Source organism: Gymnoscopelus microlampas, assembly GCF_963454915.1.
Source record: "Gymnoscopelus microlampas genome assembly, chromosome: 12".
Taxonomy (NCBI): domain Eukaryota; kingdom Metazoa; phylum Chordata; class Actinopteri; order Myctophiformes; family Myctophidae; genus Gymnoscopelus; species Gymnoscopelus microlampas.
The window spans coordinates 14442554-14457445 of record NC_139949.1 but is presented as its reverse complement, the minus strand read 5'-3'; the positions used below and the strand labels follow the sequence as shown (position 1 = coordinate 14457445).

At 38.1% G+C, this 14892-nt stretch overlaps 2 protein-coding genes across 3 annotated transcripts; both read right to left on the bottom strand.

Annotated features, from left to right (window-relative positions):
* Positions 1-1683: 1683 nt before the first annotated feature.
* Positions 1684-10101, bottom strand: LOC311057793 (protein NipSnap homolog 2-like). Its single transcript, XM_084074879.1, has 10 exons — positions 9978-10101; positions 8087-8226; positions 7490-7535; positions 7286-7380; positions 6478-6548; positions 5891-6031; positions 5477-5508; positions 4752-4846; positions 4056-4139; positions 1684-3028 (listed from the first exon to the last, which is right to left on the bottom strand). The coding sequence occupies exons 1-10, from the start codon at positions 10070-10072 to the stop codon at positions 2964-2966; spliced, it is 864 nt and encodes a 287-aa protein (XP_083931005.1). The 5' UTR covers positions 10073-10101; the 3' UTR covers positions 1684-2963.
* A 1818-nt stretch (positions 10102-11919) lies between these two features.
* mrps17 (mitochondrial ribosomal protein S17) lies at positions 11920-14444 on the bottom strand. Of its 2 annotated transcripts, none has more exons than XM_084073709.1 (3): positions 14362-14444; positions 13376-13527; positions 11920-12542 (listed from the first exon to the last, which is right to left on the bottom strand). In XM_084073709.1, exons 2-3 carry the CDS (start codon positions 13496-13498, stop codon positions 12213-12215), a joined length of 453 nt encoding a protein of 150 aa, XP_083929835.1. In that variant the 5' UTR covers positions 13499-13527; positions 14362-14444; the 3' UTR covers positions 11920-12212. The 2 variants fall into 2 exon arrangements, with proteins under 2 accessions (XP_083929835.1, XP_083929836.1); XM_084073710.1 differs by having other exon boundaries at positions 14406-14444.
* Positions 14445-14892: the final 448 nt, after the last annotated feature.

Genomic DNA, 14892 nt, shown 5'->3' with positions numbered 1-14892 from the left:
AGATGTCAAACCAACGTCAGTTTATGACGTCAGACAAACGTTAGGTTATGACGTCAGACAAACTTTCATTTGCAACTAAAATACAACTTGTATCCAACGTTGGGAGTCTAACCTTTAATCAACGTCTACATAACATCAGAGATTGACGTTAAATCAAAGTTAGTTTAAGATGTCAAACCAACGTCAGTTTATGACGTCAGACAAACGTTAGGTTATGACGTCAGACAAACTTTCATTTACAACTAAAATACAACTTGTATCCAACGTTGGGAGTCTAACCTTTAATCAACGTCTACATAACATCAGAGATTGACGTTAAACCAACGTCAGGTTATGACGTCAGACAAACTTTCATTTACAACAAAAATACAACTGGTATCCAACGTTGGGAGTCCAACCTTTAATCAACGTCTACATAACATCAGAGATTGACGTTACATCAATGTTAGTTTAGGATGTCAAACCAACGTCAGGTTATGACGTCTAAACAACGTTGGGTTATGACGTCTAACCAACGTTGGGTTATGACGTCAGACAAACTTTCATTTACAACCAAAATCCAACGGTCATCCAACGTTGGAGTACAACGTTGGGACAACGTTGTACTGACGTCGCGTGTCAGCTGGGTGTATGAGTACATATTTTTAATTGTTGAAAGCATTACTTAATTGTGTTACTGCTGTATGACAATATTCTATCCTATGTCATCTAGATAAACATACCGTTTCTTTCATCTCAAACGCTAAGAATGTTATTTAGATAGCACGTTGTTTAGGGAGATGCTAGGTTTGATGTTTACCTGATATTCTAATTACTTTAAAGCACTACCGTTCTTTGCACTCTACTGTACTTACATGACCTTTTACCCTGTCTTGTGTTGAATAGGGTTCATTGCATTTACTTTGAGGTCACACTTTGTAAGTCATTCTGGATAAAAGCGTTTAGGAATTGTTTATCCGCATACGTTTGAATGTATATTTGATATGCACAGTAGACTAAAGATCACTGTATATTTGCACCTGTTGACTGAGTAAAAACCTCAGAATCATTCTTGTGCGTGTACATTATACAGTATATACCTTTATAGCCTACACATTTTAGTTACTTTTTTATGTGATGTGACAATAATGATGAGTTTGAGATACAAACAGCTTGGCAACTTTGCTGTAGCAGAGCCAGCCAGCAATTCAGACATGAATGGAATGGTGTCTTAAACTATGATACTCTATCGTCTACACAGGACAAAAATTGATACATTAACAATTGAGTATTTTACTGTGTACTGTTGAGGCCTAAACTGGGACACACACAACTATATATGATCATTGCATTATTTATTCCCCAAAATGAACCCATTCTATCTTTCTGCTCTAATGCATAAGAAAATATGAGTGTGGCTGGATTGCTTGGAACATCTGCATAACACACAGTGTGTAATTTATGGCCAAATGACTAAAGTCCTTGAGTGTTGGACATCTCCCTCAGCTTCCCCCTGTATTAACAGTGGGAGTCAACCAGCACCTGTTCCTGGTTCAGAACACAAGGATCCACAAAGACACTTATGCCCAGATGAAGGTCCCTGAAGGACACATGCACAGTGAAATCCTCAAGACATATACACCACAGACTAAACTAGCTTGTGTAATATTGAACTTGGCTTAGGAGAAAGTTCACAACACAGCATTTCCATTCAAAGTTTAATTCAATATGTACAACTAATCGTATTAAAGCACTGCATTTCACATTTACCACATTTGAGAGATCTCCTATCCTGTCCACCTGCTTTGATAGTATAGAATCCCCAGATTTAATTTACAAATAAATGATTGACCTCAACAGCCCCACTATGTACTGTATATCTACAATCTGACCAATTTATCTTGTCAAAAACATTCAATTACAGCACACAATCACCTATCATAAAACTGATGAAGGGGGGATACTGGTGGTTTTGTTCAAGTAAAAAAAAAAAAAAAACTAATTTTGAAACATTTGAGAATCTAAACTCTGATGTATAAGAGTCAGAAGCCTATTGATTCCAGAGTTAACATACAAGAGCAGTTAGCAAGAGCAGTCAGCATAGGTCTGTTTCACAGAGTGTAGACAGACCACTCCGGTTTACATATGAAACGGCTATGTTCATTTTCAGATAGGAGCTCCCTTTCCTGTCCATGTGAAAAGTCTGACTCTGAACTGTTGTGTGCTCATCATCTTGTAATCATTACTCCAACTCCAGCCAAAATTTGATTCAAAACCATTATCATTGTGGTAAGTTTAAATCACAAGAAGGGAAAGTCATGTTTTGAGGAATAGAATCCAGATTAGGTGCATAAGATTAAGACGACAAATACCCAAAAGATCATGGGCCACTGTCACTGAGAAATAATCATCACTTCATCGGCTCTAGTTGTAAGCACTCCGATTTTGTGCTTACAAATTGATAGTATAACTTATTTATCATGACATGAGTCCTTCAAACCAAAATCACTTTAACATTTGAGATAATGGAAGCACCATAATGTACAGTTTTCAGTTCCAATGGTTCGAGTTACCATTGCTTACAAATATGCAATAGAATGACCTCTAATTCCAATAAAAGCACTGTTGTATCTACTGTACTTGACAAACCATTAAGGACTGACAGATCGTCATAAATCTGACAGGCTTCTTAAAATCTTCAGCTGTCCCTTTAAAAAATAAGGAGACAGCAAGAGGGAATCTTGCATTTCAATAGCATTTATGGATCAGTAACAAATTTCATCTGTAACACATACAGTCATTGTGACAACAAAAGAAGAGAAATCAAAGCAAATAAAAACTGAAATAAATTGAAGTGACGTGTCGATGCCACCATTAATGATCAGTGGCAGTGCACACCCCAGACAGTTTGTTACGCTCTATGGATCAGTGTGGTAGTAGCTGTGGTTGTGAAGAGTTCCGCACCCTGGGCACTGGCACAGGTATTACTTCATGGGCGACTTCTTCATGGGAATCATTATTCTAGACTCCATGTGCTGAATGAGAGGAACTGCAAGAGAGAAAAAGAAACATTGATTGTGATTTTCGTTTTCTGAGTCAAGAGATTTAACCACCTAACAGCTAGTTTATGTGTTGCATCGTGACACGTTGTGTGCTTGTAGATCTTCTGTTTTCAAACAACTGTGAAAACGTTCACCTATAATGACATGCAATGCAATTCAATTCATAGGGGCTTTATTGGCATGAGGAAACATACATTGGCAAAGCAAACAATGAAACAAAATAAATGAAACATAAATCAAGACTAGTAAATGTATGTACAAAAATACAAAATAAAATAAATGAAAGGGAATAATGCCCAAAATAGGGATGCAAGGGATAAAGTGGTTAATCAGAGGACAAGATCTATGCACGTATCTAACTGTCAGTCTTGCTTTAAAACTGATTTACTGATTAAACTGTGTTTACATCAGCTGAGCTTAAGAATTCAGGCTACCTGAGTTTAGCATGTAGCTACATTAGAAAACACATGCACAAGTCTTTAAGTACTGAGCAAAAGAACAGCAGACAAGTCAATAATTGAACATTGCTTTCTTTTTTATTGACAGTTTCTAATTTCTAACATCACTTTGTAGGTGATAAATCATAAGTTATATTAAACTAGAAAATGTGCTCCTCGGAGCAGAGGTCTCCGCCAATACTGTTCCTGATTAATCCTGTCTTACCTATTTATATTACATATTGTCACGTGTCACTTGACCAATGTTAGCTTGGCTGATGGAAGCTCACTTCAAAATATATAAATGATTTTTTGAAGTGACACACCTATTTATAGGTTTTTATTTCGTCATGCGTCTTGCTAGCCAATCAAAAGCATTGGTGACAACATATTGTCACGTGTCACGTGAAGCTTGACCAATGTTAGCTTGGCTGAGACGGACGGACACACGGAAGGACAAGAACGAAAACATACTCTCCACCTCTGGCGGAGACAATTAATACTTGACTGACATGGAATCATAGTTATTGAGAGTGTGATATCATAAATAAAGAGAAAATCTACACTCCCAGCTCACCTGTGTAATAAACCACTTCATCCCAACCTTCTTGTTGCCAGGCATTATTTCTGGTGTCTTCTCTTGCCTGAAGATCTTTGTATGCTGAGGAGGAGAGTGAGATGGATGTCGCTTGTGTTAGGTTTTTGTACTCGTCACCCCGAGACTAGAGCACTTTTGCAAGCTAAAATGTGAAAATGTTCGTGGCATACTGTACTAAAGATTTTTCTTTCTTCTTTTTTTTTACAGCAGTGGACCACTTGTATGCATGTGACTGATATGCAGTGGTAAGACCATTTACTCAAGTATATTTTGAGCAATTTTCAGTACTTTTACTTCTACTCCACTACATCTCAGAGGCAAATATTGTACTTTTACTCCACTACAATCTTTTGAAAACTTTAGTTACGTTGTGAGCTTGTAGATCTGCTATTTTCAAACATTTTAGTACTTTTACTTTTGGTACTTTAAGTATATTTTGATGCCAATACTTTTGTATTTTTACTCAAGTAACATTTTGAACACATGCCTTTTACTTGTAACATTGTATTTTTATAATGCGGTATTGCTACTTTTACCTAAGTAAAATATCTGAGTACCACTGCTGACATGCTAATCTACAGTATGTCATAATCAACTTCCTGTGTGGTGCAGAAGTCGTACAACTCCATGGTATTTTAGACAGACGTTTCATGAGAATGGATTAACCCTGCTTACCCCATAGGTGGTGCACCATGTAGAGATTTCCAATCTGAGAGAAGAAGCCTCCACAAGCCTCATGGTTGTGTTGGCGGAAGTTAATGGCACGAGCCCTAAAGAAGAGAGAGCACTTAGGTCACACTGTCAAAAGGCTGGCAGTAAGGAGTTGTGAATAATATATTACATTAATGACATGTTAGAATTAATAATATTCATATTATAAACAAGATTTAAGAGAACAGATATTCCAATTCCAAATCAAATGATCATTGACTACATCGAATTATAGATACTACATTATCATTTTTGTCCCCATTATAAATTATTAAAGGTGTTTTGTTTTCCCTATGGTCCACAATCATTTGTATTTTATCATTTTTCAAATTTACACCAATTTCTCCCTGCATTTCCTTTGATTATGTAACATATTCTCAGTCGAAATTGCATGGCACAGTATATCAGATTTGCCATACAATAAATGAAATAGAATTAGGCTAGACTCTTAATGTAAATTATCCTTGACACATGCTAAAAGGACATGCATAGATGTATGTGAGAGGTACCGTTCATTCATATTCAGCTTCTACAATCTGTAAAGGCAATAATATGGTAGGAAACACTTATTCCCCAGTAGTATAAAACAAAAGCATGAGTCATGTTGCACTGTTCTATTGAAGAGTACAATGTACTGTACAGTCGCCAACTACCAGTAGATATGGATGAGAAACTGCTGCCTGCCTTACCAGTAATTTCCCCACTCTATCATAGTCCCTGGCTGAAAAAGAATTAGAAAAAAAGAGTCAGTGACTTGATAGGGAGATACAAGAAAAAGTAACTACTTTAGGAGAGGAAATTTCTATTATAATGAGAATACCCAAGAGTGTGCTTTACTGTGATTATATCTGAGCATCAACCAAAGTACATCCAATCACTTTCAAGAATACAATCACATCACACATGAACTAATTACAAAAAGGTCATACACCGATTCAAAGAAATTAATAATCTGAGAAAACAAAACAGGCTGCCAGCTAGCCCTCTATTTACTACAACATTAGGTATATAAACCATTGTTTGGTTGATGTGTAAACCAAAATTCAAGTAAATAAAATGCATCAAAATACTGTACCCAAAACAGAACTAAGACAAACACTCACCCTAAGCTGGTATGAACGGAGCTCGTATATGTTGGGCCCCTCGCGTGGCATAGGTTCATTCCAAAAGCTGAACTCCAGCAGTAGTTGGTTGCGACGGGACAGAAGCATCTTTCCCCTCTCGTTCCTGTAGTCCATAAACTCCTACAGAAAGGACAAGTGGTACAAACAACCTTTATTGATCCCCGGGAAATTCCAAATACCATCAGTGTCCCAAAATCAGAGACAAAACTTGGTTTTAATTTAAATATTACAGTAAGTCTACTACAGCTGGAGTTAAGAAATTAGTCATGGGGTCCAATGTACGTTTTGTGTGGACAGTGTTGGCCCACAGGCCTCACTGTCAGTTTGCTCTACAACAGTGATTCACAACCTTTTTAATTTCAAGGACCCTTAGTTTGATAGGCATTAGGCCATGGACGACCATTTGATACGATCTCACTGTAAAAATCCACAGACCCCATAGTGGCCCATTTGGTTCTTAACCATCAATCATTTTGCTGTTGACCCCTTGGAACCGCCTCTAAGACGCCGGGGGTCCCCGATCCCCACGTTGAGAACCAGTACTCTACAGCAATGACCACGCGTACCTTATTCAGCCTGAGTTTGTTCATGACCTCGGTGAGGGCCGGGTATCCTCCCCGGTATCTCCACAGGTGAACTAGGAAATACAAGGAGAAAGAGTGAACACTGGTCTCGCTCAGTCGAATCACTCATTAGTTTCGTCTCACTGACCCTGCATTTGCAATAGGAAGTGAGCCATCATGTGTTGTACTGCATCAGCCAAGGACAGTCATGTTATGTCATTGGAATGTGAAAAATACAAATTGGAAAATATAGTCTCAAACCTGACTAGTTAGAAATAAAGACTCATCCTGGTGTTTTCTCTGTCATTCCTGGTGTTTTCTCTTTCTTTTTTTTGACAATACAAAGATGAAATGTTATTTTCTATTTTGTATGAGTATCAAATACCCAACTGCTTATTTTCATTTTATTTTTAGAGCATCTGTGCCACAAATCCTGTGGGGTATTTTAATATTCTAAATATGTTCCAGCTGGGGGCTTAACAAAATGTCATCCCAAGAACAAAATAACCACAGCCAGAGAAAGAACCAGTAAATCTACAGACAAAACAGCATTGTCACTGTGAGGGAGGACAAGCACAGGTGTCTTAAAGAAATAACTGTGACCGAGTTGTTTAAGGTCAGGGCTAAAGGGCAAAGTCTTCCGTACCCCGATTCCAAATGCCAGCAGCAGTAGTGTGAGAAGCAACATATATACTGCAGGCAAAGCACCATTTGTCTGTTGGGCTACTGATAGCTCGTAAGTCCCATGTACATTCTATGGGTTTTGCTAATGGACGTGTTAAGAGACGTAGGGCTTAGGGGTCACCCTTACCTGCCTGGTCCTGCTCTCCATACCATGTGTTCCAGGTGCCAACTAGCTCACAGGGGTAGTGAGGGTCCGCGTGAATGGCAGGCAGGACCTCTTCACTAAAAAGACAGACACACACCATTTCAACTACAGGATCTAGTGTTTACAAAACAAGTTGCTAGTCAGAGCTCTTATGTGAAATGAGAAAGCTAAACAGAGATCTCTTACCAAAGTTTGTTGTAATCATCTAGGCACTCGGGCTTGACATTGTGAACTAAAAGAGAAAAATGTGTGTTTTAAGTAACATGTTACATTTGCCTAGGAGAAAAAGTATTTTAATCCAGGCTAATCCTATAAAATCACAATCAAAGCATGATAATCCTGTTCCATCTAGTGACGTGACACCTGCATGTAAGACTATTTTGTATAAAAGTGGACATAAATTTCAATGTAGTGCTTTAATATTGTATTGTTTATTACTCTCTCTCCAGGCACCAGAACAGCAGTTCCTCTAACTGGGCGAGTACGGTGTTTGTTTCCTTTTCCCCCCAGAAGAATGGCCCCCTAAATGCTTTCAGACTCACTTTCCCAATCAGATTCCAAACTTTGAGTTTCTCTGCATCATATCCAAGGCATTGTGATCACCATGACACTGGACTTGAATCTAACCCATACTTCATTGCCCGCGCTCTATACTGGGCCTATCATCATCAAATCAGATTTTTTTTATTACGTAATCTCACTGAGAACAGTGGCCCCACCAGCACCTTTACATGACTATCAAAGACAATAATTTAAAGTGTCAAAGTAAAGATGGACCCATACATTGTATTTTATAGAGATTGTTGTCTTCCTTCTTAGCAAGCAGGTGAGAGTGAGCATCTTTTCTGGGATCAACCTTTCTGACAAACAGAGACTTGAACCAGCTGTCTTCACGGTTCCTATTGTGGGAGGCTGACAGGCTCCTATGAGGCAGGACACAAAGAAGAAGAGAGACCGTAAATAGCAGGCTCAGGCATCATGCACAAATCATGAATCACAATTCCGTGGCATCTCAGGGTCAACCAAATTCTGTCACCTAAACACAATTTAGCCTATAGCAATAAATATTAGCTTTGATTTTATTTTATTCCGAGTTTCATCATGAGTGTATGTCTCCCGTTACCAGCCTGAATTTTAACACTGAACCACTAGTCTTCTTAAATCCTATGAACATAATGCTGCACAAAAAGTCAATAACCTCAGAGAAAATGCTTGTACAGTAGTAATGTGTGATATCACATGACTCAGTCACATGACTTAGTCTTTGCTAAATCATGTAGTGTACACAGAGGCAAGACTTTTTTATGTTTTTAAGTGTCCACTACATTCTTTATAGACGTTCCACGGCTATGGGCCTAAGGTTCGCAGTTTAGACTGCAAAGCTGCAAGCAGCCAAAGGATTAGTCAACATTTACTACCTCAAGTAAGCCAACACTTCAGTTTCCTGTTACCTTTTACCCAGTGGTGGAAAGTAACTAAGTACATGTACTCAAGTACTGTACTTAAGTACGATTGAGGTATTTGTACTTTACTGGAGTATTTCCAATTTCCAATACTTTTAATCCACTACATCTCAGAGGTAAATATTGTACTTTTACTCCTACAATTATTTGAAAACTTGAGTTACTTTGTAGATTTTGATTATAATTACAAAACATACATTAACCACTACAGCCCTATACATTTCGGCCATTTGAAAATAGCTGCTCTACAAGCTCACAATGCAATGCATTGTGTGCTTGTAGATCTGCTATTTTCAAAAGATTTTTATACATTTGAAAACTTGCAATGGGACATTCTGCATAATGAGTACTTTTATTTTTCATACTTTAAGTCATTTTTTATGCCAATACTTTTATACTTCTACCCAAGTGCATTTTGAATTCTAGTCTTTTATTGTAACAGAGTATTTCTACATTGCACTATTGATACTTTTACTTAAGCAAAACATTTGAGTCATTTTTCCACCACTTCTTTCTCCATAAGGGTTAAATACCCCAGTGCAATGTGCTCTAAGCAGATCAGTGTGCTGTATGTGCATTAAGTTGGAACACTGTGTAATAGTATGGTAACAGTGATGGTTTGTTTCATGGGGCTTGTGTTGACAGCTTGCCAGGTGGCACAGGCAGCACTGAGCACTGCAACCAAAGTAAATCAGAAAAGTTTGTAAGACAACCTAAGTTATTAGTTAACACACCAACAACAGCCGCACATATAGGCAAACCACACTATAGCCATGTGCAATAAACAAAACAACAATAAACTGAGGAGATAAGTTGTGAAGCTGTATAATAGTCCGCTGCATTTTGACCTTGAAGTTGAATTGTGTTTAGGACTGACTCACCCCCGAGGTCAGATTTCTGCAAGTAACTGACACTGATCACATGGCAAAGTCACAGAACATGCACGAATCCAGTTGTTAAACAAGTTCACTTTGTACATATGGCAGTTAATACGTCGGAATGACCAAGTAGTAGCATATGGGGTTTAGCGCAGCTAACGCTGGTAAGCTACGTTACACTGGGGATCCAATGCACAGCGGTTAGCCTGGCGTTAGCATTAGCCAGCTAGCACACTGACAGACTGAACTCTAAACATGGAAGTGTATGAAGGAACACAGCTGACACTTCATGGGAATCATTTATGACTCTGTTTGCATTGTGCAGAACCAAACCTGATGATGACTGTGACCTGCTGTCCGCTCGTCTGGAGGCCGTTTCTGGGGTGTTTGAGGCCGTTGGCCACACTCTGAAGGACTCTGGTCGCCATCTTTCCACAGAAAGCTGAGTGTGTGTGTTGTTAGTGCTGCTGGTTGGTTGTTTGTTTAGAGAGAAAGAGGGAGGGGGGGGGGGGGGGGGGGGGGGGGCAGCTACTACCAGTGTGACAAATCAGATCACACCTGCTCAGTGGTGGAAAAAGTACTCACATTTTGTACTGAATTTATTTAAAGTATCTGTTACAAGTACAAGTTTTAGTTTTTTTTTTTTTTACTTACATGTACTGTTGTTCTCATGTCTTACTAAATAAAGTACATCAATCAATCAATCAATTAGTTCTGTGCTAAAAATGTACTTGAGTTAAAAGTATAAAAGTATTGTATATAGTATAAGTAAAATATACTTAAAGTACCAAAAGTAGAAACTACTCATTATGCAGAATGTCCTATTTCACAAGTTTTCAAATGTATAAAAATCCTTTGAAAATAGCAGATCTACAATCTCACAATGTGAGCTTGTAGATCTATGGCTATTTACAAATGGCTAGTTACAAATGGCCGAAATGTATATAGGGCTCAAGTGGTTGATGTATGTTTTTAGGCTAATACTAATCAACATCTACAAAGTAACTACTAACTAGTAACTAATGTTTAAAAAAAATTGGAGTGGAGTAAAAGTATAATATTTGCCTCTGAGATGTAAATGAGTAGAAGTAAAAATACAGAAAATTGAAAATACTCCAGTAAAGTAAAAAATGCCTCAAAATTGTACTTAAGTACAGCACTTGAGTAAATGTATTTATTTACTTTCCACAACTGGTTTTACTTTACTTGTGTATTTCTATTATTTTTTTGTTATTATACGTATACTCCAATACATCTCAGAGGCAAATATTGTTCTTGTTCTATTATTATTATCATTATAGGTTGAGCTACCCAGCAACACAAAGTGATTTAAATCAACCCCACCTTTACTAGCTGCAACAAAATATTGATGAACACATTAATACATTACTAATTACAATCCAATAATAAAATGGGATATATATATATATATATCGTTCCTGGGTAATACATATTTTGTTGTCCAAAGTTGAGTCTAGATTGATAAACTGAGCAACATTCTGTAAGCTGAGAAGCAGCCATAATGCGTTCTCAAATAATTTTTCACATGCCTTAAATTATGCACAAGAAGACCTGTTTCTCTCTCTATCCAAGAGACCTTGAACAAAGAAAGAGCTCTTGTTCTACTCTGTGTGAAAAGGGAGTATGACTGTCTGTCTCCAGATAAAACAAAAGAAAAACTTTTAATTACATAAATGTCCTCTAAATGCAACATTAAAGAATGTGGCCTTGAGGTATATTTCTATCTGTGCCTGTAAAATTTGACTACACACAGTTCTATCTACATTTATACCACATATTAAATAATTATTTATTAACTTTTATAGTAATATAGTCATTTATATAAGGCGGTTTGCTGCAAGTTCCAGTTCTTAAATTAGTCATTATGTTCTGGCCTCGCCTCTATCTAATAGCTTAGAAGTCAAGTCTGGCCTACGGGCAGACGTACTTGTTGACGCCTGACATAGGCCAATGTCATCTGTCAGAAATACATTGTGTGATATACATGTCTAGAGAAATGAAAGCAATGGATTACTTTGGCAGGACAATGCAGTGCAGTTTGCCTTTTGGCTCCTATGTAATCCTGGCTGAAAGGATTGGCTGTCACTGGGTGGCAGTATGTCCATTATTATGACTCTTTGCAATGAAAATACCAGTCCGCATGACACCAATGCCTTTAGTCTTGTATGAGAAAATGTTCTTTCTGGGCAATTCTAGGGAAACCATCCTGTTCAAGAAAAATAAATACAAATTCTAGCTTTTTATAACTGGTTATAACATCTTTATTCTGATTGTGAGTGAAACAACTTGCAGTGCATCACAAATGTGTGTGAAAATGGCACAGTAGCTGCTGTGGAATAGTAGCTACCAGTAAGCTGTAAAAGTCTTTAATTCCACGTGTGTACCTCGGTGAGCAGCAGAGGTTGTGTACTGAAGTCTCCAAGTACTTTGTTATATTTCAGTCCTTGTGCACTTGTGTTTACATTGAGACCAGAGATGTTCTTCCAGTAGTAGGCATGTTATACAACATTAGTAGTACATACAAGACAAACATAAGTTGGGCTGTGCTCAGGGTGTTGGGGTTGGCGTGGAAGCATGGGTTGAGGTTCCAGAGGAGACAGCAGCAGAGATATTCAGCTCCTCTAGTTTTTCGGTTAATGACGTCTCCTCTTCCAGACTGTGAGTGAGATCAGTCAATGGCTCCAGAAATTCAGTCCCTGCGACTTTCTTTCCCGTCAGTGGGTCAACCACCCTTCCTACTTTGTACACTATCTCAGACAGTTCATGCTTCACATGTTTCGACCTGGGCTCCGGCAGGGCCTTGAGAAGAACAACATCTCCCACCGTGCACTGCTGTAAAGCATCGTGAGCAAAGTAAGTCTTCCTCTTGTTGAAGTACTGTGGGGAAGACATGGATGAGTTGTTGGTATTAGATGTTAGGGACAAAAAAGACACAAAGCAGTAAAATAAGGTAATTCTATACATACTATGTTATGTCATATATAATATGTCATCATTCTTGGGTTGGGGAAACATATTTTAAACAGAAGGATGTAATTTATTTTGTTGTTATTTGTTATTTTTCAATAACACAACATCCTGCTGCCTCCTTCATTATGTGCAATTAGAAATGGGTGGTACGCAGGACCGCATCCAAACTCGAACACTTCGAAAAATAATCACCTGCACAGAATTTATTGACAGAAAGTTGCTCATAACATGACAACTGTGCGTTGTCATGTTATGAATGTTATTATGAATACTAGTGTAAATATATTAACCAAATTAATTAATTGTATGTACATATACATATTTTTATATATATATATTTATCTATTCTGTATTTTGTATACTTGTCCAAAGGAACTGAAAATAAAACTGAACTGAACTGAACAACTGTGCGTTGTCATGAAACAAAGACTTGACAGATACAAAGAGGATAATCCAAGCTTTCCGTACAGCTGCAATCGTGGTGAGTTTAAACGTTGTTTAATACAATCAGATCAGGTCTTTTCTGTTTGGATGTATGGGCTGTCAAGGGTTGGTATTGCAACTCTAGATGCCAGATAGCATTATAGCATCCGAGTTGCTTGCGGCTATGTTGACAGGGCAATTAAATATAAAAGTAAACTGCTGTCATAACCAGTTATTTTCACTCTTATTTCTCATCTGAAAAACCTCCCTGAATGTCCCTGAGTCATCCATCCCAAGAGTGAGCTGCGGACACTTACCTTGAGCAAGTAAGAGTCCAGCACGAGCCTTGTGACTCGCACTTTAGCAGTTTTTTCCATTTTGGTGCCTATTACTCTGCCAATTATCCATTTGGCATGGACTGACGCCTGCCTCGCCGACATCCTTCAGTCTTGAATCAAGTCTAGGTTACCTTTGGAGCATAAAAAGATGACACAAACGTATTAGTGTCTTAGACCAGGGGTCATCAACAGGGGGTCCGGGACCCCTAGGGGGTCCTCCAGAGTTACTACAGGGGGGGCCGCCAAATCTTTGTATGATGGGATATGTATTTTTACATTAACCACTTGAATAGGGTTCATTCCTATTCCGAGTAGAACATTAGCCAAAAATAGCAGATCTACAAGCTCACAGCGCCTCTTGCTTGAGCTTGTAGATCTGCTTTTTTTCGGCAAAGAGGTTTGGTGTCGTAGAGGGGAAAAACGAGCAGATTAAGTACAGTGTGAAAGGTAAGTATTGACGATTAAAATGGTTAAATGTCTTAAAATACACATTAACATGAATCCAACATACACTGATGATAGTGCAAGTCTAGAAGCTATCTATGAAATCTATGAAAAAGTTTCATCTGCAACACAATTTTATACAGTATGCAGTGGGGGTCCCTGCTTCATCTCTCTCTCAGCAAGGGGGTCCTTGGTCTGAAAAACGTTTAAGACCCCTGTCTTAGACTGAGCTGTGTGGAGTGTCAAATAACGTCTCTATCCTGTATTTGATTTAATTGGGATTTAATTAGGTGTAAAGAAGGGTAGCAGATATATAACTGGTATACAGTTACTGTAAACAACATCTTGGCATCAGCAGATAACAGACATGCATAGGCTAGCACTTAGCAGCATTGGCTACATTACATATTAGTGGACATTATCGCGTTCGTTAAAGTAAACAAAACCAACATGAAACCTTTTAAGCATTGAAACATGCTATGTCATATTAAAGACACAATCACACAAAATGTATATCTCACCGACAAGACAATTCAAATGACAAAAGAAGGTCACAAATTCTCACAAATGCTTTTCCATTCACGTTCAATCTGGCGAGTTTCGATGACGTATAACTACGGCTAGTAAAGAGGCACAAACATAGCACAAACATGCAACCAGTGGTGTACACTGCACAGTTTAAGGTAAGTACATTTACTCAAGTACTCTCAGAGGCAAATATTATTCTTTTATTCCACTAGACCACTACCAGTATTTTAAAACTTTAGTTTCCCATGCAGTCATTATTGACCGTGTGGAAAAGCCTGGCGATGCGATGTTATTATGCTATCCGTACCCAGGCGTTTTGTTTTATTTGGTATTAAGCTTAGCTGTAATAATGGACAAAAACAAACTGTCATTTCTGTTGTTAAGCACATTTCTCTCAATCAGGTGCTCTAACCGGGAACAGTGGGCACCTGAGGATTTTGGGCACCCTACATTTATTTGACAAATGAGGGATGGGGCCAAATACAAATAATATTTTTAAGTTTACATTTAAGGCCCAATATTTC